The 22210-nt window shown below is 44.7% G+C and overlaps 1 protein-coding gene across 1 annotated transcript in view; it reads left to right on the forward strand.

The window, feature by feature from the left end:
- The first annotated feature begins 636 nt into the window (after positions 1-636).
- sspo (SCO-spondin) overlaps positions 637-22210 on the forward strand; it is a 51830-nt gene continuing 30256 nt past the window's right edge. Inside the window, exons 1-59 of the mRNA XM_076158236.1 lie at positions 637-689; positions 1232-1441; positions 1618-1700; positions 1824-1994; positions 2112-2335; positions 2558-2660; positions 2787-2945; positions 3102-3187; positions 3362-3487; positions 3738-3894; positions 4099-4345; positions 4541-4682; positions 4781-4913; positions 5092-5264; positions 5540-5758; positions 5900-6065; positions 6181-6442; positions 7597-7807; positions 8884-8978; positions 9182-9438; positions 9593-9727; positions 9834-10036; positions 10134-10261; positions 10698-10807; positions 11056-11205; positions 11414-11507; positions 11726-11935; positions 12021-12226; positions 12464-12578; positions 12711-12832; positions 13022-13195; positions 13281-13514; positions 13659-13781; positions 14239-14336; positions 14550-14775; positions 14868-15020; positions 15299-15436; positions 15670-15852; positions 15998-16148; positions 16387-16546; positions 16782-16830; positions 17015-17116; positions 17237-17364; positions 17454-17574; positions 17978-18105; positions 18214-18350; positions 18470-18606; positions 18753-18933; positions 19195-19270; positions 19363-19384; positions 19469-19589; positions 19692-19905; positions 20027-20168; positions 20287-20463; positions 20701-20864; positions 21110-21182; positions 21304-21460; positions 21716-21873; positions 21963-22127. Of these exons, the coding sequence (XP_076014351.1) occupies positions 637-689; positions 1232-1441; positions 1618-1700; positions 1824-1994; positions 2112-2335; positions 2558-2660; positions 2787-2945; positions 3102-3187; positions 3362-3487; positions 3738-3894; positions 4099-4345; positions 4541-4682; positions 4781-4913; positions 5092-5264; positions 5540-5758; positions 5900-6065; positions 6181-6442; positions 7597-7807; positions 8884-8978; positions 9182-9438; positions 9593-9727; positions 9834-10036; positions 10134-10261; positions 10698-10807; positions 11056-11205; positions 11414-11507; positions 11726-11935; positions 12021-12226; positions 12464-12578; positions 12711-12832; positions 13022-13195; positions 13281-13514; positions 13659-13781; positions 14239-14336; positions 14550-14775; positions 14868-15020; positions 15299-15436; positions 15670-15852; positions 15998-16148; positions 16387-16546; positions 16782-16830; positions 17015-17116; positions 17237-17364; positions 17454-17574; positions 17978-18105; positions 18214-18350; positions 18470-18606; positions 18753-18933; positions 19195-19270; positions 19363-19384; positions 19469-19589; positions 19692-19905; positions 20027-20168; positions 20287-20463; positions 20701-20864; positions 21110-21182; positions 21304-21460; positions 21716-21873; positions 21963-22127 (8842 nt within the window). The remainder of the gene's footprint in view (positions 690-1231; positions 1442-1617; positions 1701-1823; positions 1995-2111; positions 2336-2557; positions 2661-2786; positions 2946-3101; positions 3188-3361; positions 3488-3737; positions 3895-4098; positions 4346-4540; positions 4683-4780; positions 4914-5091; positions 5265-5539; positions 5759-5899; positions 6066-6180; positions 6443-7596; positions 7808-8883; positions 8979-9181; positions 9439-9592; positions 9728-9833; positions 10037-10133; positions 10262-10697; positions 10808-11055; positions 11206-11413; positions 11508-11725; positions 11936-12020; positions 12227-12463; positions 12579-12710; positions 12833-13021; positions 13196-13280; positions 13515-13658; positions 13782-14238; positions 14337-14549; positions 14776-14867; positions 15021-15298; positions 15437-15669; positions 15853-15997; positions 16149-16386; positions 16547-16781; positions 16831-17014; positions 17117-17236; positions 17365-17453; positions 17575-17977; positions 18106-18213; positions 18351-18469; positions 18607-18752; positions 18934-19194; positions 19271-19362; positions 19385-19468; positions 19590-19691; positions 19906-20026; positions 20169-20286; positions 20464-20700; positions 20865-21109; positions 21183-21303; positions 21461-21715; positions 21874-21962; positions 22128-22210) is intronic.

Genomic DNA, 22210 nt, shown 5'->3' on the forward strand with positions numbered 1-22210 from the left:
ATCAGGGCACGTTGTCCATCACAGGTAAGGTGGCCAATGCTTGCCCACACAGCTGTGACCCTGGCCCTTGTATCCAATGGCAGTGGCCTCAGATGATACTGTACACCCAATGAGTTTCCCCCCACATTTAAAACCCTGCACCAGGGCCGGCCGTCCCCCAATAACGGAACGCATCACTGAGGACTCTATCATACACAGAAAAAGGACAATAAAGCCACAACAGCCTGAAGTAACAGATTCACATAGGTCGCAAAAAAGGTAAGTGGACATTTTTTTAATTGCAGTGGTAAAATGGGGCGAAAGAGAATTCAGAAAACATCACTCATACTACAATTCAATATTCTGATTATGCTGTAAACCTACTTGATATATTTTTTATCAGTGTTTACAATTAGATTGACATTTAGATTATTTGAAATATATGTATGACACTGATTAATTTATATGAACAGTTTAGGGTGTCTCTACAACATCTAGCATCTAAGTCCTTTTGACTAAGTCTGACACATTTACATTCACTATTAGGTTTTTAAATTGTTCTGTTAAATTAATTATACAGACATTGTAGATCCAATTGTTTTATTAATTATCTTTGTTTTGATAGGAATCGTAATAATGAACACTCAAGAAGGAACCATGGAGACACTATTGCTGGCTCTGCTGGGACTGCACACAGTGATGGCAACAGGGTGTGTGCCATTATTTGATTATATTTATTATGTGTCACGATGTGCACTGCTATTGTCCCAGTTTAAAGCATTAATGAATTCTTATTTCTATGTTTATTTAGATTATTTAATTACTATTAATTTGGTCTCACAAGACAGCGTGTTTTTTGATCATTCCTTTCCCTGCAGATATACAGTACATTGTTCCCACCAAGAAAAATAATATATTTTGGTAGCGTTGGGGCTGCATGAACACACTGTGAATTATGATAGCCACAAAATCTGCTTCAAAGTTCTTCGTTTAAAAAAAAAAAAAATGTACAATGCTTTTATATATTATATATATTTAGATATTGCAGACATATTGTGGCGAAATAACTATTAATGTTTTGTTTTATCTTTAGTTGCTGTTGTACTATTAACAGTATGTATGCGTGTGTACACATATGTTTATATACTATATATGTATGTATATGCCATAGCGCCATATATTTCATGAAGATGTTGACTAAATTAAACAAGAATTTAAACTAATGGAGCATAAACTTGTTGGAATGCTTCAGACACTGGTGTGAACACACAACGGAGGAGAGATTGGAGCGAGTCCTGTCCCCACGTTTGCAGCTTGAAGTGAGCTGCTCTGAGGTGTACCAATATAACACCCAAGGCTGGAGACTGGATGTGGACAGGATGCGTGTCAAGCACGGGGGGGATGACGGTATTGCATTGTACTACAAACAACAGGGTCACACGGCTACCTGCTTCTTGTACAAGTAAGGGAACATTAAGAGTGAAACTGATTAACAGTTATAGCCGTATTGTCCTACTAATGACAGCCACATAACTTTAGTGACTACATATAATGTTATTTAAATACAGGTTAGTGTAACAACTATAGTATAGATCAGTGTTCCCCATGACCACCATGGAATAATGTCTTCATCCTCAGGCCTCCAGAGATGGAGATCCAAAAGATGAACAAGACAGTGAGGGCTTGCTGTGAGGGCTGGGGCGGACATCACTGCTCTGAAGGTAACTACAAGAAACAAACAAATCTGTGGCTCAACTCACTTTTTTCACTGGTAAAAAACTGTAAAACCAGTTTCTGGATTATGTTGATTGTCTTAAGACTTCAGACTACTTCTTGTCCCTCAGGTGTGAGTGTGCGCGGCCAATGTTACTCCACGTGGAGTTGTGAGGAATTCCCCGGAGTACACAACTCCTCCCTGATGTCCATGGAGGAGTGCTGTGGCAGTCTTTGGGGAATAAGCTGGAGAAATGCCTCTGACCAGACCTGTCTGTCTTGTACCTACACACTCCTTCCTGGTCAGAAAATATACATGCACAGATTAACAAAGACCAGAAAATATCATTAAGGATCATTTCCCCATAGTGGAAGAACTCGTGAAGGTTGAATGACACTCCTCTCTTTCTTGTCTCCAGACTCTCAGTCAGTACCCCTGGTGCGAGGTGGTCTGCTAGGTAGCACCAGGGTCCCCCAGGGCTCGGCCACTTGCATGTCCTGGGGCGGGACACACTACCGCTCTTTTGACAGGAAGCACTTCCATTTCCAGGGCAGCTGCACATATGTATTTGCCTCATCTACTGATGGGACCTGGGCAGTCTACATCAGCACAGTCTGTAATGGAAGAGGAGACTGCAGTAAGGTGGGACAAACTGCAGATTCCACCACTGATGGGTTTTGAGAAAATGGTATCTGTTTTCATATCATGGTATATAATCTGTGGCATATGTTTATACTTTCAGATGTAATTAGAATTATAATACATTTAGATGAAAATAATCTCCACTACTCTTGTCCCCTGCACATGGATACAATAACGACAGAGTGGAGTCTATTTCATCAACAGTGTAACTTTCTTTTTCAGGCTCTGAGGATGATGCTAGGTCTAGATCTTGTTTCTATTCACAATAGGAACTTAACATTGAACAACCTTGCTGTCCCAAATGGGGAACCAGTCTTCCGAAATGGTAACTTATTATCTGTTATTACTAAAGATAATAGATAGAGTTTAGATAGTGATAGAACAATTAGGAATAGGTTGGAATACTAGTGTGCTAAAGACAGCCATCATCTGTCGGGTCATTTCTCTCTAGGTGTAAGCATCCATTGGCTGGGGGACTTTGTGTTTGTGGAAAGTGGCCTGGGGGTCAGGGTGAAGTTTGACCTGGCTAACACGGTGTACCTGACAGTGACCGCTGAACACCTGGCAGCCACTAGGGGGCTCTGTGGAGTCTACAACAATAACGCCAATGGTGAGGTTATCAAGTAACCTCAGATTTCAAAAAAAGTATTTGTGGTCTATCCTCTTTGAAAAATATGATACATGTGTGAATAAGCCAGCTACCTGTACTGTGCTGATGAATTTACACACCTTTCAATGCAGCCATAACAACTTTGTTTCTTCATAGATGATTTCACCACATTGAGTGGAACTGTGTCGCAGTTTGCTGCCAGTTTTGGGAATTCCTGGAAAGTTCCTGATCAGCAGAATGAAGTACTGTGCTGAGTAGAAAGAATGAGCATTTTATTCTTCTTTTAAAATCTCATATGTTTTATTATGCTTTGTGTTACCAATGTTTTATACCTTTATTCTTTCATTTTTGCATTCACACTGTCATACGAGGCACTCTGGGTAATTGAAACTTCCTGTGTCCTGTGTCTCCCTCAGGGCTGCAGCGATGCGGCTGAACTTGGTCACAGCTGTGATGTGTCAGTGGATGCTGGCCTTCGCAGGCAGGCAGAGTCTGTGTGTCACCAGCTACTGGAGGACCCCTTCACAAACTGCCACCTACGGGTCAGACTCTCCCCTAATACCCCCCATATACACACGTCACTTAAATATAAGACTTTATTTATCCCAAGGGGAATCTTAAACAAATCAGTGTAAACAATCTGATGTACATTAAGAGTTTGTTCGCTAGTTTGTTATCAACAAGACACTGGACACGTAAAACAGCTGTGACCGTGACATTTATTGTGGCCTGAAGGTGTGAGTCAATTCATTAAACAGATAAATGATTATACCATCTAACTTTGTCTTTCAGTTGGACCCAGCAGCCTACATAGACACCTGTCTGTACCTGTATTGCAGCCTTGATGGCAAGGAGAGGGAGGGGGCAGTGTGTGACACTCTAGCCAGCTATGCTCGAGAGTGTGCACAGCAGCATGTCATCATAACGTGGAGGACAGCCACCCTCTGTGGTAAAGAAGTCATCACTGTGGGCATGTTGGTGGCTCATGATCCCCTTGTCTCCCTTCCTTAAAGGACCGTGCTTAGCTTTATGGAACATTGTTGTAGTTTTATACTAAGCAAAGCCTTCAGATTCCTGTCAAAGTCTCCCCCTTCCTACCTTCCTTGTGCTAAATTCTTGTCCTGCTTTTCCCCTCCATTGTATCACTACCCAGGTCGTGTGTGCCCCAGAGGTCAAGTATTTTCGGACTGTGTGTCCTCCTGTCCCCCCAGCTGTGCATCTGCGCTTCCCCCTACCACAGCACAGGCCCAGTGCAGGGAGGAGTGTGTGGGGGGATGTGAATGTCCCCCAGGCCTCTACCTTCACCAGGGAGTCTGTCTGAAAAGAGATGACTGTCCCTGTTTCCATCGCAGGCGCACCTACCAGCCTGGAGACAAAATACAGCAGAGATGCAACACCTGGTGAGTGTGTTTATAAAGTTTTTGGAGCTACACTTGCAATATGTTGATGTGCACAATATCTAATTTGCCAACATTAAAGGCAAAGATTAGTTCAAATATAAGTCAGATTATGAAGAAAACATTTTCTTCCATTTCCTTTCTGCTCTCTTTGACTCTCCCTATCCTCCTTTTACTTTTTCCTCCCAAACCCCCCAGTGTGTGCATAGCAGGCCAGTGGCAATGTACAGGGGAGAAGTGTGCTGCCCAGTGTACCCTGATGGGAACACTACAGGTTACCACCTTTGACAAAAAGAGGTATTCACTCCAGGGAGGAGATTGTCTCTTTACTGCTGTGGAGGTGAGATTTGAAAATGCACCCACGCATCTTTTTTGTGAGGTTAAGTGTTTGCTTTAGCTGGTTTGTAACACCTCTGTTTACATGCTGTATGTTTTCAGGACTTTGTTGACAGGAAGTTGGTGGTAACTGCACGCTGTGGAGAGTGTATTAATGGTGGTGGAGGTGGGCTTGGTTGTCTAAGGGAGATGTCTGTCACAGCATTCCGCACCACAGTCACCATCACAGACACTGGTGAGTCATACAATTAGATAGTTGACTGCTACTTTTCAATATCCGATTCTGAAGTCGCATGAAATGACCTAGTGTAATCACAGCCATTAAGAAAGGACATCAGGAATACATGTTTTTGTTCACCACTAAGACCTATAAGCCAAAGTTAAAGTTGTGTTGTTGGTATTGTCGCTCCCAGGCACGGTGATGTTGAATGGCCAGAGGGAGGTGTTGCCTGTGGTGACAGGAGATCTGGTTGTACGGAGGGCCTCCTCCACCTTCCTCCTCGTACAAACCTTCGGTGCCCAGCTACTCTGGCACCTAGACGGACCCTTGGCCCTCATCACATTGCAACCTGGCTTCACGAACAAGGTGACAATCATAATTCAAGAATGAAGACGTTTAAGTAATGTAAAAGTAGAATAGGAATGACTTCTCGTTGTGCCCCTTCCCTCTCCAGCTCATATACATGTAAACATGCAGCCAAATAGACAATGAAACAAGGCTAATGAGTGATCCAGAGTGGTATTGTCTTGTACATACACAATACATTTTAGTCCTACGTGTGCTACAGGCCTATGATTGGTTAAAAAAAAGCAAAGGTGTAATTGTGTGTGTGTTTCATGCCCTTACATCTTGTATTGCAGGTGCGTGGCTTGTGTGGTACGCTGACATGGAACCAGCATGATGACTTCACTACCCCAGATGGAGATGTGGAGAATAGCGTGCCGTCCTTTGCTCGAAAATTCACTACAGGATACTGTGCTCTGCCTAAAGGAGCCCCCCTCGACCCCTGCACCACATATACACAGAGGAGAGACTACGCCGAGACAGTCTGCGCTGTCATTCATAGCCCCATGTTCCAGGTTGGTGTGGAAGGTGGGGCACACCTGATACCTACCTGCCTGCCTATCAATACAGTGGCAGTCTAGGTACTTATTACATGCTCTCACATACACCAGTGTACTCACATCCTCCTCTCCTCTCCTCCCTCTTATCTCTTCTAGAAATGTCACGATGTGGTGGACAGGGACCCGTATGTACGTCTGTGTCTTTCTGAGGTTTGTGGATGTGCTCCACAGAAGAGCTGCCATTGCACCGTCCTTACAGCATATGCCCGACACTGTGCACAGGAGGGCGTGACTGTCCTCTGGCGCAACCAAACTTTCTGCCGTAAGTGAGGAGGCCAGTAGTTTGTTATGTATTATGGAAACATGGAGTCAATAAGTAGATAAGTAGTTATTCCTCCTCAACCCATCAACCCACTGTCTTGTCCCCTTCTCCCCAGATGTCCAGTGTTCTGGGGGTCAGGTCTACCAAGAGTGTGGTCGTGCATGTGGGAGCTCTTGTTCAAGCCTGCGGCAGGACTGGAGCTGCGGTGACAATGGTAGTGGAGAAATGGGCATTAGTTGTGTTCCAGGTTGCCAGTGCCCACCAGGACTAATGCACGACCACCAGGGCCAGTGTGTGCCAATCCACATGTGCCCCTGTGTGGAAGGAGACAAGACGTATCAACCTGGGGCCGTTGTTCAGAATAACTGCAATACCTGGTATGTTACTGTGTTAAGAGACGTCACTGAAACCTTATTAGTGCTGTTTTCACATAATATTCTAAGTGGTTAGGTTCCTAAAGCTTCAGGTGGCTCACAATGATGTAAAGTCATAGTGCAAAGTTAGTTAAGGACATCAGACATGCTTCAATCTGTCAATAGTTTACTACATCAAGGTACTACAACCATCCAAGCATTGGTGTCGGTGACATTTTTACAGCACATTATAAAAATGTCCCTTTCTTTTATGGCTTTGGCCTGCATTCAGCATGTTGAAATCGTGATAAACTATCTCAATGATTAAGCAAGTTGTCTGATCACAGCTCACCGCCATGTTGGTCCAACTGGTTTACCACACAGAGCCAGACAGAAAGACAAACCGTTCGATCTCTGAAACAAGAGTGGGGAACCTCCAGCCGCTAATAATTGTTTTGTGCTAATTATTTCTTGCTGCATTGAGTCTTATGTAGCAAAGTAAATGACAATTATTTCTCTCCAGGGGATTGTTGGTGGTGTAAGAGCTCTGATGAAATCACTCTATGTTCCTGTTTTCTGGTACAGGATAGGTTGATTTCATTGCATCTTTTTACCACATGACTGCAGACATCAAGCCCTCGCGGCATCAAGTGCTTTTATTCATGCAACTGTGTGGGTGTCCTTGTGTACGTTTCAATCCCTCAGTGTTTTATCTGCTCAGATCTTTACCGCACTGACTATTGACCTGATTAGTATCTGTGTGGAAATCAAAAATTTGGATTTTGTTTTGATAAAATAAGATTATTTAGAGCCCTTACAAATTATTTGTATGTAATATTCTTGAGTAATATTGCAGCATAAAGCTTAATTTAGGTTTTTTATATTGAAAAAATGGTCAAGCGTTTGTATTTCATTTTTTATCATTGATTTGCTCGAAGAATCTGTGCCTTGCTGGCTCTGAGCCGAGCTTTACAGATAAACAATTTTATTATCTCCCCTTCTTATCATGACCCTTTATTCCCTTTGTCCTTGTCCTACATTACCCCACTTTGTTTTCTGATGTCATTCCCTCACAATTTATTATTCTTTTCCATTACAACCCTTTCCAATGGAACAATTTGACTCCATATTTGTATTAACCTCCTTAATGGTTCTAACTGTCCTGCTCTTTTCTACAGTGTGTGTGATCGGGGGCAGTTTAACTGCACTAAAGAACAATGTGAGGAGGTGAACCGGTGTCCAGGATCCCTCATATACTCTCCACGTTCCTGCCTCCTTACCTGCTCCAGCTTGGACCCTCCCAGTCATCAGCAGGGGCCCACAGTCCCTCAGTCTAGCTGCCAAGAGCCCCTGTCTGGCTGCATTTGTCCTCAGGGCACTGTGCTGCTTGTGGGTGAAAGCTCTCATTAGCTTTATACATTTATGTAGGATATTGGACCACACAAACTATCATCTCCAGGATTCCCTCACTCTCATGTTTTCCCCACATCGTAGTCCAACGCACTTAAAGATCTCATATCATGTCACCAGAAACAGAACACAAGGGACACAAGAACATTTTTTTTTTTTTTTTTTTTTTTTTTTAACATTTATTCAGTATAAATGAAATAATACAATGCTTTTATGAGTGAGTGAATGTTCAGAACATGGTCACTCAACTCTCTGACTGTCTGTTTCGATGACGGCATACGGCCCGCAGACAGTCCTCAGCTGAAATTGTTTAACACGATTAACAAGTAATAAATAATTATACTGTGTCATTTTAAAGTCAAACATTTAACAGAAATGTGTTTTGAATATAAAATTCCGAAAATAAAATATTCTTAATTTAATTTTAAACCGTCGAACCATTACTCCATTTTGATTGGCTAATGGGTGCCGCATTATCCAATGCCGCATTATCCAACGCAGGGGTCCCTGTGACGTCAGGAAACAAACTCCGCCTTTTCGTCAGGTAACTAGCTAGCTTTACCTGCTTCGAACCCTTGACACGAAAAATATGTTGAAAATAAAAACTAGAAAAGGATTCGCGTACGTTCCAGGCCGCTTGGACAGAGGACTTTGCCTTTGTGGAGAGAGCAGGTATATTTGAAAAATGTTACGTAATGTAAGCATGGCGCGTCACTTCGTCCCGCGCCATGCTTAATTTGCATCGAAATATGGAAAATGGTATGCAAAGAATTTCGTGAGAGCACTGACAGTTAGCCACGATTTAACAACATGACATCTACCTGCCAAAATAGCTTGTACTGGAAAATGAATGCTTTGTGTGTGTGTCAATTGTTTTGTCAACAATATTCATAATCTCTACACACCAATGGTTCCAAATTATACTACGAAGCAAATGTAGAGGGTTAATATGTGGGTCCTTTTAGTTGCAAGGAAAAGACACAAGGACTGAGGAACAATGTTTGAGTGGAAAAAATTATATTTTCATGTTTTACTGCTTCATGTTGTCTTTCCAGGGTGACCGTTGTGTTCTGCCAGAGGAGTGCCCATGTCACCACAATGGTCAACTTTACTACAACAATGATACCATCACTAAAGATTGCAACACATGGTAATGTTTGGTGTACATGCATGTTAAAACTTCATTTTGACTCTGATTTATTGTGTTCTGGCTTTGCTGGTTTAAGCGTTAATGAATCTAGCTGTTAAGTCATTCCATTCATTGCTTTTGTTGTGTTCTGGGTCTTTCTCCAACTCCCTTTTCTCCCCGCACCCCTCTGCTTATGCTGTCTTTTATTATTCCCCCCCATGAAGTGTGTGTAAGGGACGTCATTGGCACTGCAGCCAGTCTTCGTGCGCCGGCGTGTGCGTGGCAACCGGCGACCCGCACTATGTCACGTTTGATGGTCGCAGCTACTCTTTCCTGGGCGACTGCCAGTATGTTCTGGCAAGGGAGACCGGTGGTTTGTTCAGCGTCACGGCCGAGAATGTGCCCTGTGGGAGCACCGGGGTTACCTGCACCAAGTCTGTCACTCTCAGCCTGGGGAATACTGTCATACACCTTCTGAGAGGTAAGTAGGAGAGGAGGGGAAAGATGGAGGGAACACAAGATGCATGACATGAACTATTCAGTTTGCAGTGTATCTAACCTTTGTATGAGAATCGTTAGAAGCAGTTGGAGGGATGGCTGCCTGAGGTAAACTGTCTTGTGTCTCTGTCTTTAAGGTAAAGCCGTAACAGTAAACGGGATGCCAGTGACTCTTCCCAAGACCTACAGTGGCAGCGGTCTGCATTTAGAAAGGGTTGGCTTGTTTGTCTCCCTTTCCTCTGGACTGGGGGTCACTCTGCTCTGGGACGGAGGTAAGTCACACACAATTCCCATCAAACCTTTTAACATTATATATATTACATACTATGTTGAGGAGGCAGCCCTGTTATTATTCCACCTCCTCTCTGTCATTTCCAGGTATGCGAGTGTATGTGCGTTTGGCAGCCCACCTGCAGGGTCGGGTGGGAGGGCTTTGTGGTAACTTTGATGGGGACACAGAGAATGATTTCACTACAAGACAGGGCATTGTGGAGTCAACGCCTGAGCTGTTTGGGAACTCCTGGAAGCTCAGCCCTTCCTGCCCTGACGTGACAGACCAGGACCTCAGAGATCCGTGCGCTGTGAGTTAAATATACAGTTTGTGTACACACATGCGCATGTTCACATGTCCCACCCACACGTTCTCACTTCCAACCACCTTCTCTCTGCATTCCTCAGCTGAATGCCCACAGAGTGACGTGGGCCAGGAAAAAGTGTGCCATCTTGACTCAGGGACTGTTTTCTGGGTGTCACCCTGAGGTGCCCTTCCAGCAGTATTATGATTGGTGTGTCTTTGATGCCTGTGGGTAAGTGACTGCAATAATCGTTCTTCAGGTAAAGCAAATGTCATTTAAATTGAAGAGTTCATTTGTAGCCTTAGTGGCAAGGAAATGTTTTCAGGCATAGTGTTGAGTCATGCAAACTTTGCATGTGGTGTAAAGGTTTAATGAGATTGATGAATGATTTTTAAATTACTTATTTTGGGCTATTTTAGTATTGTTTTCATTTTCAGTGTAGTCACTGCAATGTTCAATATAAATGGCGTTTTCTGTGTATCACTGTATATTGTGAGTGCAGTTGACAACTGAATAACTCCTTCTTTCCTGTGTGTGTGTGTGTGTGTGTGTGTGTGTGTGTGTGTGTGTGTGTGTGTGTGTGTGTGTGTGTGTGTGTGTGTGTGTGTGTGTGTGTGTGTGTGTGTGTGTGTGTGTGTGTGTGTGTGTGTGTGTGTGTGTTGTGTAGCTGTGACTCAGGTGGAGACTGTGAGTGTCTCTGTACAGCCATTGCTGCCTATGCTGAGGAGTGTAATCGCAGAGGTGTCTATATCCGCTGGAGGTCCCAGGAGCTATGCCGTATGTCTCTCACTCTCACTCTCACTCTCACTCTCACTCTCTCACACTCACACACACTTTGGGCTCGTTGTATTGTTAATAATGCATGTTAAAGTGATTTTTGGCAGCTAATACTTTATACTTGTATTGGCTGGATCAAGTGTGCTGCTTCAAAATGAAGTGGATCTCAGCAGTGACCTTTAATGTTTTGAAGGATGCACATCAAGAACAGAATCCATGGTAACCTCTTGTTCATTCATTCTATACAGCTCTGCAGTGTGATAACGGGCTGGTGTATGATCCCTGTGGTCCAGCTTGCTCTCTGTCCTGTCCCAATGTCCAGCAGAGTCCACACTTCCAGTGCGATGTCCTCTCCTGTGTGGAGGGCTGCTTTTGCCCTGCCGGTACTGTCCGACACGGTAAGACTGATTGAACACACTAGTAAACGTCTCAAACGTCCTCCTCATTGACTGGAGGCCACTATATATTGACCAATGTAAAGCCTAGTTTTGATCTCTAGGAGCTGCGTACATTGTGAACACTTTAGACTTGTTTTACTGTGGCTGTACAGTCCAGTTGTGCAATTGTGTCTGGATGAAGTCTAACATCTTCCACTCTGATCTCCAGGTGATAGCTGTGTAGTTCCAACTCAGTGTCCATGTGAGTGGGAGGGCTCCATATTTCCACCTGGAACCAGCATCAGTCAACACTGCCAGAACTGGTAAGACAATTTCGATGATTCTGAAAGTAATTTTTGTTCAACACTTGCCATGAAACTGCCTCTTAAAGTAAGAGTAGCCTGCTGTACAACAACAATCTGAGAAAGTCTGTGCATGTGTAAATGTGTGCAAGACCAATTATTAAGGAAGGTACTGCAATCTGGAGCAAGGTATTGTTGTTTTTCTACCACAGTGGGTTTGTATTTGTTTGTTTATCCAGTTCCTGTGAGGATGGTGTGTGGCAGTGTAAGGGTGTGGCTTGCCCTCCTCCCTCCGTTTCCTGTCAGGAGTCAGAGTTTCCCTGTGCAGGGGGTCGCTGCATCCCGTCTCACTGGGTGTGTGACAACGAAGATGACTGCGGCGATGGCTCCGATGAGATCTGTCCAGCCACCTGCTCTCCAGATCAGTTCCGCTGTACAAGCAGACCAAGGTGAATCCACCAGCATCGCATGCAAAAACGCACAATGATAATTTCTTGGCTTTCAATGGCTAATATCATTCACGCAATTCTGCAGTGGGCCGTGTCTGAGCCTGGCTCTGCGCTGTGACGGCCACCCAGACTGCGCTGACCAATCGGATGAGGAGTTCTGCGGACCTGCCACACCCATGCCTCTGTGCCCACCAGGGGAATTCCAGTGTGCCAATGGGAAGTGCCTGCCAGCTAGCCGTGTGTGTGACGGACGGTTGGACTGTGGCTTTGCTGATGTGTCTGATGAGCAAGGTAATCAGTCGCACCGTCACGGTCAAAGTGTGCTCATAGTACTTGAGTTACAATGCATGACCTTTGAAACTCTACCAGGGGTTTCTGCTCCGCAAAGCATGTCCTTAAGAAAAGTGTGTCACCCAAGGTACTACTGTACTGCCCAAGGTGCTCTACTAGGATGTTTTGATAGCATCTACCCATTGTGCTAACATTTAATCATCTCTTATATGTGACTCTACACTTTCATCACCCAAGAATGTGGTGTGGTGTGTGAAGAAGGGGAGTTCCTGTGTGTTGGAGGCCGCTGTATTCTCTACCTTCACCGCTGCGATGGACATGATGACTGTGGCGACCAAAGTGATGAGAGGGGGTGTGTGAGCTCTGCTTTACTCTTCCAAAAATTGTTGTTTGTATGTGGTTAAATTAATGCTTTTGGCCTTGCAGAGATTAAATGTCTGGTTTTCCCTATGAGCATTCTAATCTAATCGTGCTTGGTCTCTAGATGTGTGTGTGCACCAGGGGAATTTCAGTGCCCTGGAGACCAGTGTGTCCCTGCAGACAGAGTGTGTGACGGACACAGAGACTGTCCATCTGGAACAGACGAGGCCGTTTGTCCAAGCAAAGGTACAAATAATGGAGCAGTTGTTATTGCGTAACATAAGTTAAGTAATATATCTGGAACATTCACAGAATATTGGGGATGGCAGTTAAATCTTTTCAATGTTATGCATGTTTATATAATAGTAACTCAGGCAATTCCCAATATATTGTGTTGTAGACTAGTGTGTAACAAATGTTCCTGTCTTCCTGCAGTGACCTGTGCTCCTGACCAGTTTGCCTGTAGTGATGGAACGTGTGTAAGCAAAGCTAAACTGTGTGATGGAACAACAGACTGTTCCGGTGGAGAGGACGAGAACAGGACAAACTGCTACATTGTTGTTGTGACACCATCGCCCCCACCCGTCATCCTAACTGTGCCCTCCTTAGGTAATGTTGTCACATTGCATTGGCACATACCTAGATTTTAACCCCTATTGTTGTTGAAGATTTGAACCCTGGTCTCCCTCTCCAGCCTGTAGGCCCTACGAGTACGGCTGTGCCACCGGTGATCAGTGTGTGCCTCAGGCCTGGCATTGTGATGGGGAGACAGACTGTATGGATGGTAGTGATGAGCAGCAATGTCCTGCCTCCTGTGGTCCTGGCCAGATGCCCTGCGCCAGCGGGGACCAGTGTGTGGACTACCAGCAGCTCTGTGATGGCACAGCGCACTGCAGGGACGCTTCGGACGAGACCATAGACAACTGCGGTAAATCGCTTTGCTGAGAAACGCAAACTTACGTATTCAAGGTTATTGCTGGATACCTGAAAAAGTATCTGGTCTAACAAAACAAAAACAATCAACAATTCCATATATTTCAATGTAATAATCCAGTTATGTTCTGTCTGCTAGGCTCTACCCAGATCCCTCCCTGCCCCGGCAGCTTCCCATGTGACAATCGTACCTGCGTGAACACGTCACAAGTGTGCAACGGTGTTCCGGACTGTCCCCGGGGGGATGACGAGCTGGTGTGTGGTGAGTTCTCACGAGATATGCAGAGTACAGGAGAGGAATAGAAAGATGAAGGGTGTGGACTCGAAGGGTGCGGACTCAGCCATTAATAGCCCCCACACACACACACACACACACACACACACACACACACACACACACACACACACACACACACACACACACACACACACACACACACACACACACACACACACACACACACACACACACACACACACGCAATAATTTCCCGACTAAGTTAATGACTAAGACAGAGGAAGGGTGCGGACTGAGCCATTAATAGCGCGCACACACACACACATGCAATAATGTCACGACTAAGTTAACGACTAAGACGCGATTAAGTTAAGCTATGGATATTTGGAGAAAAATAGAGTGAAAAGTGTTTTGTTAACCTGTAAGAGTTGTATTTTAACCCACTGAGTCTGCCTTCTTGTTCTTGTTGTTCCATCTGCAGATCACACCATCACTCCCCTCCCTCCTGACAGCAGAAACACTTCTGTCATCTGTCCTGAATTCACCTGTATGGATGGGTCCTGTGTCACCTTCAACATGGTAGGTGGAGGTTCTATTGTTATGATATCTATGTATGTTCCTTGTCCTTTGTGTATGTATTTTGCATTTCTGTTGCGAATTGGACATGACTTTTGTCATTTCACATTTCTTCTTGAAAATGGTCATTTCATTGATTTGATTGATTTATGTAACCCCACTCAACAACTTCATCATGAGACCAGTCCTTGTCACTTCCCACACCCCATTTCCTAGGTATGCAATGGTATGGCAGACTGCCCAGTCTCCACTCTCGGGGGCCCTACTGATGAGCAGGGCTGTAGGAGTTGGAGTCCTTGGGGTCCCTGGAGCCCCTGCAGCACTTCCTGTGGCACAGGCTCAATGAACCGGAGGAGATACTGCCCACCAGGGGACGACGCATTGCGCAGTTGCCGGGGCCAGGATGTCCAGAGACAGCAGTGCTTCAACACCACCTGCCCTGGTAAAGAGGTGCACACAGAGAAAAGTCACATTGTTGAAGTAAAGTCATTATTTATTGGTAAAATATGATGTCTTTTCTTCTTCATCACTTAGTGGATGGCAAGTGGATGCCATGGGTGACCTGGTCAAACTGCTCCAGTGGCTGTGGCGGTGTGATGGTCAGACACAGAGGCTGCATTCCTCCTCGCTATGGAGGAAGAGAGTGTTCACATCTCGCTGGGTCGTCCAACCTAGCCTTGGAAATCAGTAAGGAAATGAAACTGATGTTGAAACTGAAATGTGTCAGCTTTTATAGCATCTAGTCCACTCTGATCAGGTGAGACATAAAAGCAGACACATCTTATCAGCCATTTGCTCCCTAAAGTCAGAAGACAAGAGAAATTGGTACAAGTCAACAGAACAGAGTGGGAGAGTGAGAGTCAACAGTGAATGCACGCTGTCTGGCACAGGTGGCATATGTTGGATCCCCATTTATACAAATCAAGTTATTGTTCTAACCTTCCTTCCTTCCTGTTCTGATCCAGAGCCTTGTCCTGATGATGGATGCGCCAACAGCAGCTGTCCATCTGGCTTGGTGCGACACAGCTGTGCCCCTTGCCCAGAATCCTGTGCACATGTCAGCAGTAACACTACATGTGATTCCACTGCACCGTGTTTCTCAGGTCAGTTGCTGTGAAGCAAAGCATTCCCTTTGGTATAGAAGGTATGGCTCTGTCACATTTATCCAAGTAGACGCATGTATATCCCAGATACCTTCATTATAAGGCCCAGTCCTTCATCTTCTCCTTCTTCAGTTACTTTTCAATTCCCAAATCATGCAAACTGGAATATGTAATGCTGGAAAAATTCAATCATAAATACATTTTAAAACTCTGAACTCTGTCTCCAACTTCAGGTTGCTGGTGTCCAGAGGGCCAGGTGATGAGCCACACGCAAGAGTGTGTGTTACCGGAGGAGTGTGTGTGTGAGGTTGCTGGTGTTCGTTATTGGCCGGGTCAGCAGATGAAGGTGGATTGCGAGATCTGTGTGTGTGAGAGAGGAAAGCCTCAGCGATGTCAGCCCAACCCAGAATGTGCAGGTGAGACTCACACAGTCCAAGTAAAGGTCAAACTGAAAGGATATTTTAAGCCGGGTAGCATATGCTCTCTTCCCATCATCCCCCAGCTGAAATCTCTGTTGAAATCTCTCTTTGAAATGTAACAATCCAATGTATCTTTCTGTAGTGCACTGTAGCTGGTCCTCATGGTCTGAGTGGGGCGAGTGTTTGGGTCCCTGTGGTGTCCAGAGTGTCCAGTGGTCTTTCCGCAGCCCAATCAATCCCACCAAGTACGGGGATGGGAGAACGTGCAGAGGGATCTACCGTAAAGCTCGTCGGTATGTTGAGTCCATGAAGTGGAACTGTAAACACTGCTTCTACTCCTCCATGTAGTCCTATTCAATATGGCTATTATGTTGTATATGCAAACCTCAGCATTTTAGGTGTAATTTCTACATTTGCCCAATAACTTTTCAGCAATACCTCTTTTTGTTTAGTTCTTTTTGAGTGGTGAGATAAGAATGGTGTTTCAAGTGTGTGTTTCCTCTTTCCACATGAACGTATACATGTGTGCAGTTGTCAGACAGACACCTGTGAGGAGTGTGAGTACCAGGGTCAGTCCCATGCAGTGGGAGACAGATGGAAGACGGGCGCATGCCATCTTTGTCACTGCCTCCCCAACCTCACAGTGCAGTGTTCCCCCTACTGCCCATACGCTGTCACTGGATGCCCACAGGTATGGCAGAGTGTTTGTGCGAATCTTTCCATTTTCACAAGTGTTGTGTTTCTATGCAGCTGTGTGTTCTTCAATGCATCAGTTATACAATCTTATCTCCAGTAAACAATCTAGGGCACACTGTCCCTCACATCTGCTTCCTCACCACCCTTTGCTTTTCCTATTCGTAGGCGTGTCTCATAGCAACTGTACTATATATGGAATGTGACTGTAATGTGAGTGTTCTTTTGTACAGGGTCAAAGCTTGGTTTCTGGCGAGGGAGACAAATGTTGTTACTGTCAAGGTAAAGTCTGAGCTTCTGTTGTATTATTTAGAATCATTAACCCTCTTTCTGTTTGAATTGATATGCATGATGACCTCTGCTGACATGGCCACGGTGGTAACTTGGTGTCCAGTGAATGATGGTGGTATTTGGGGTTGTTTGTTTTGTAACCATGCCCATGTTCTCCTGTACCTGACATCTGCAGACAATGCCACCATTCCAGGGACAATCAGCCCTGCCGCTGTCACCTCCCAACCAGCAGAGGGCACTACACCTTTGGTTCCTACATACCCACTTCCTCCTGGTGGTTAGTGTCACTCTGATATGACCGGTTTGTGATTAAGGATGTAATGTATGTGTAACAATGAGACTGAAATGAAATGTATTCATTACTTCTGTTTATTTCTATTCTCCATCTGTCCTACAGATGAGTGTTGGTCTCCTCTGGGTGTTCAGTCCCTACCATCATCCACTTTCAGTGCCTCATCACAGCAGACAGGTCACCCACCTGAGGCAGCTCGCCTGCATGTCTGGGACCCCCACAGAGACCTTCAGGTACACCAAGATGTCTCTCTACTGGATTCTTTGTTGACATATTTCTACCCTGTGTGATGTGAGTTATAATGAGCAACATTTGTCCTCAGGGCTGGAGTCCAGAACCAGAAGAATATAAGGACCTGCCACAGCGAAGTCCCGAGGGATACAGTGGCATCATGACAAGCCCATTCCTACAGATAGATCTGCTAAAGGCGTACAACATCACTGGTAAACCCCAATACATGCCACTCTAACAAGTACAAAACAAGTACAGTGTAAAGTGCTGTCATGATGTTCTCATTCAGCATCCTGAGAAACTTTTGGTTACCTTCTGGCAAGTAAAGCTAAACTATTTCTTTGTCAACTGTCTTATCAACACCAATTAGGACAATTGCTATATTAAATGGGTGATACTTCGGCAAATTTACAATAACATCCAAACTAGGTCACAGGACAAGTTGGAACATTGGGACTCGCATAGAACCACAGAATACAAAACATAGAACAAAAATGGGAAAAAGCCACTAAACTCTGAACTTACTCTTTAGTTAGATACAATTGTGTTCACTGTTGGTTAGTATTATTATATTATTTATCTCTCTCCCTTTCCTTCTGTGTCTCCATCATTTAGGTGTGCTAACACAGGGTGGTGGTGCGTTTGGCACTTACATATCTAGCTTCTACCTACAGTTCAGCCAGGATGGCAGACAGTGGTATACTTACAAAGAGCTTGTCACTGATATCAGGCCCCGAGCCAAGGTCAGATATCACACCATGTCCACACAACTTTCCTAGAGTTACTCTTAACTTCATTTGGCATTTCTTTTCTATTCTTAAAATTTCAGTTTGTTTTTTTTAAACCCCCAGGTTTTCCGCGGTAACCATGACGATCGAGGGGTGGCTGAGAGCAGACTGGACAGGATGGTGTCAGCTCAGTTTGTTCGTCTGCTGCCACATGACTTTGAGAACGGCATCTACCTGCGGCTGGAGATCATGGGCTGTGGAGATGGTTGGTAAACACAGCTACTACTGTGTTATGTTTTTGTACAAAAATATGGTTATTCAACCCTCTCCTCTCCTATGTTCCAGGTTATCGCTGGCTGACCACTCCTACGCCTTCCTCCTCTGTCACCCCAGTAAGTAGCTGCAGAGAGCATGAGTTCTTGTGTGAAAACGGTCACTGTGTGCCAGCAGGTCCACTGGGGGTCGTCTGTAATGGAGTCAATGACTGTCAGGATGGCTCTGATGAGAAGAACTGTGGTGAGCTGCCATCATTATTATTGTGAGAAATAACTTAATAATTTTAATGGAAATTTGTAATTGCTTATTTTCCCCAGTATTTTTAAGTCACAGAGCCTACAACCATATACAGTATGTTAAGGAATCTTACCTTTCCCCACATCCAGGTATTCAGCCTTCATCTCCACCTACCAGCCCACACCGTTGCCCTGCTGGACAGTTCCCCTGTTATCCACCAGGGGGCTGCATTAAGGCATGGCTGCGTTGTGATGGGATCCCCCACTGTCCTGGAGGAGAAGATGAAACTGGCTGTCAGCCCCGCATCAGTGTCACCAGCCAATCAGACAGGTTGATGGGACATTATTACACTCACACTGTGTGTTAGTGCTTGTTTGTTTTGTTTAGTCAATAACCTTTGAAACCTTTTACATTTCTTAAATGTGTATTATGCTATCATTGTGGTGGCACAGGCACAGTCTCTCCAAATGTTTTTCCAATTATTTTTTAATATTATCAATGATAAGTGTATCATTCTTAGCTTTTGATGGTCTGTAAAGCTGTCAACTTAGTTTGACTTTTAAAAGAATCTCCTGCTCACCTTTGTTACAGACCATACTCGCCCACCCCTAGCCCTCTTAGGACTCCATCCATGTCTGCTGTCACTCATCCTGCAGGAACACCTACGGTGAAGCATTTAATTATCGTTTTCCCATCTTCTGCATTTCTGCATCAGTGCTGTTTCTTTTATTGACATGTTATTTTTTTATCCACTTTCAGACTGGTGGCCCCGGCTATCGTGGTGAGTGAAGCAAATTAGTTCAGTTCTAATGAGGAATTCTAGTTTTGCTTCATACCAATTTATTTTATGTAATGGTATCTCCAGGTATCTGCTCCTCTGCCCTTGGACTGGAGGATGGGAGGGTTCATTATGGTCAGCTGACTTCTTCATCACATGGCGAGAACAGTCCTGCTGATGCTGGACGACTCAACATCGTCCCTAACGTGTGAGTGACCAATTCTTTGTGTGGTTCGTTGATGTGGTTGATGAGATGATAGAGGAACATTCATCACATACATAAACATGCCATTTTTGGTTGCATTTGCAGTCAGGTTATGGAACCTGGTTGGAGCCCTTTACCCACCGATCCACAGCCATATTTTCAGGTGGATTTTCTGGAGCCCACCTGGGTGTCAGGGGTGGTGGCCCAGGGCAGCGAACGCATGTGGGGTTACCTCACCAAGTACCGCCTTGCCTTCGCCTTGCAAAGCAACCACTTCATAGAATATACTGAGAGCGGAAAGCCTGGTGGCCCCGCTAAGGTATTGCTTCTTATGTGGATATGAAGACACCTTTCACTAGATTTCTCTCTGTAAGTTCATGGAAAAAAAGAATATAAATACAATATTCCTGCAGCCATTGTCTTTTTGTTTGGTGGTGTAGGTGTTTGAGGTGCGGATGGTGGGCAGGACCCCAGTGACCCGCTGGCTGGGTCGGCTGGTCAGACTGAGATACCTTCGCATCATCCCTGTGGAGTTCAGACACCCTTTCTATCTCCGTGTGGAGATTCTAGGCTGCAGAGGAGGTGAGGAATGAATGAAATTAAATAATCTAATACAGAGGGTACATATGGTAGAGAGAGAAGAATAGAATGGTGACTTGTGTCTACATTCTGCACTAATGGAATACTCCTGCTGTTGTAGATGAGCTGGTGACCCCCAGCAGTGTGACTGCAGCGCCTCCTGATGCTGGGAAGGTGACAGTGCAGCGTTGTAAACCAGACCAGTTTCCCTGCCAGCACAGTGAAGAGTGTGTCTCTCTGTCTGTGCGTTGTGATGGCCGACCAGACTGCAAAGACCATTCTGATGAGATCAACTGTGGTGAGAGGCCAAAGATATCTTCTTTAATATGTTTTGTTTTTTTTATATTCTCATAAGTCAATCAATACTGACAGGAACAGACTGAACAATTCACCAAACTCTGACTTTGCAGAACGCACTAAGCCATGAATAAGTAAATGGTCAACAGATACAATGAACAGATTGATAAATAGCACCTTTTTATAAAAAGCCCCTTGCTTGCTGATATTCACAGTTATTTAATTTCCTCCTTTTCAGGAACAGTTCCAACCAGGGGCCCCCCTGGACTGCAGAACCAGACCAGCCCAACAGGAAGACCAGGTTTCCAAGACGGCACAACAGGTTCCCCGGGCCTCTATACCACAAGGCCCCATGGCAGCCATCCTGGTGTGGCTGAATTTACGTCATCAGGTAGCTCAGGGGTCACAGATGAACCTAACATCTTCATATTATTATCATTATTATTCATTATTATTGCTGTTAATTTTCCCTTGTAATTGTATTGTATTATACTCTTTGTTGACTGTCAGTTCCTCCTTCATGTCAGATTCTGACATTTTTATAAGAGAGAGGTAAACCCAACAGATGTGCAGTGCACTCTTAATCATTTGGTTTTATTTCCCCGGATTGATCACATGTGACAGGGGTCATTGGCTCTCGTGGGCAGGGCACTACAGGTCAGCCTGGACTGCATCTCTCAACTCTCCACGCTGGAGGCCCTGGTGTGTACACCACACGAGGTGAGAGGGACTCAGAACCCTATGGCTTTGCTAAATATTCTACCATCAACAGAAAGAATCAAGACACTTGGCAATACTGAATGGATATGAATTGTAACCTGAATTATTTATTCATTTTCAGCACCATGGATCACCACAACCCACCATGATGGCAGCGTTCCTCGAAAGCTTTGTGTGGAAGGCCAATTTGCATGCCGGTTATTTGGCTGTGTGGACGCTGCACAGGTGTGTGACGGCAGGCAGGACTGTTTGGACGGGTCAGATGAAGAACACTGTGGTATGCATCAAAACTCATTTCAGTCATTTAGAGTACTGGATTATAACATGTCATTGTTGTTTTTGCTCTTACAGCTCTATTGCTTTAATTTTTCAATACAACCTTATTAGAATAATAATAATTAGTGATGATAATAATAAAAGTAATTGTCATCTCACCCAAATCAAATCAAATTTCATTGTATAGCCCAATATCACATACAATGGCGCAGGACAAAATGTAATGAATCTCTCTGTATGTTCTTTGTTCCCTTGGTTACCACAGCCAGGCCAGTGGTGACTCCACCGCGACCCCTAGTGCCCAGTCCCTGCTCTCCCAAGCAGTTCTCCTGTGACAGTGGGGAGTGTGTCCACCTGGACCGCAGGTGTGACCTGCACAAAGACTGCATTGATGGGTCGGATGAGAAAGATTGTGGTATGATATATATCCTCAAAACCTAATGGTGAGACCAAACTATGGATTACCAATACGTCTGTTGCACGTTATTTTCTCCTTTCCTGTAGTGGACTGTATCATGTCTCCATGGACGCCGTGGAGTCAGTGCAGCGTGTCCTGCGGCCTGGGCTCCTTGTTTCGTCAGAGGGACATACTGAGGGTGGCTCTGCCTGGAGGGGCCTGTGGTGGAGCCCAGTTTGACAGCCGAGCCTGTTTCCCTCAAGCATGTCCAGGTCGAACATATTCCTTCTTTCGAACCTTATTGTTTAATGTCCACTAAATCTTTACTCACTATCTCTGCTGTATGTGTCTTGTA

The sequence above is a fragment of the Genypterus blacodes genome, unplaced genomic scaffold (assembly GCF_046128005.1).
Source record: "Genypterus blacodes isolate CSIRO-AG114 ecotype Tasmania unplaced genomic scaffold, CSIRO-AGI_Gbla_v1 ptg000076l_1, whole genome shotgun sequence".
Taxonomy (NCBI): Eukaryota; Metazoa; Chordata; class Actinopteri; order Ophidiiformes; family Ophidiidae; genus Genypterus; species Genypterus blacodes.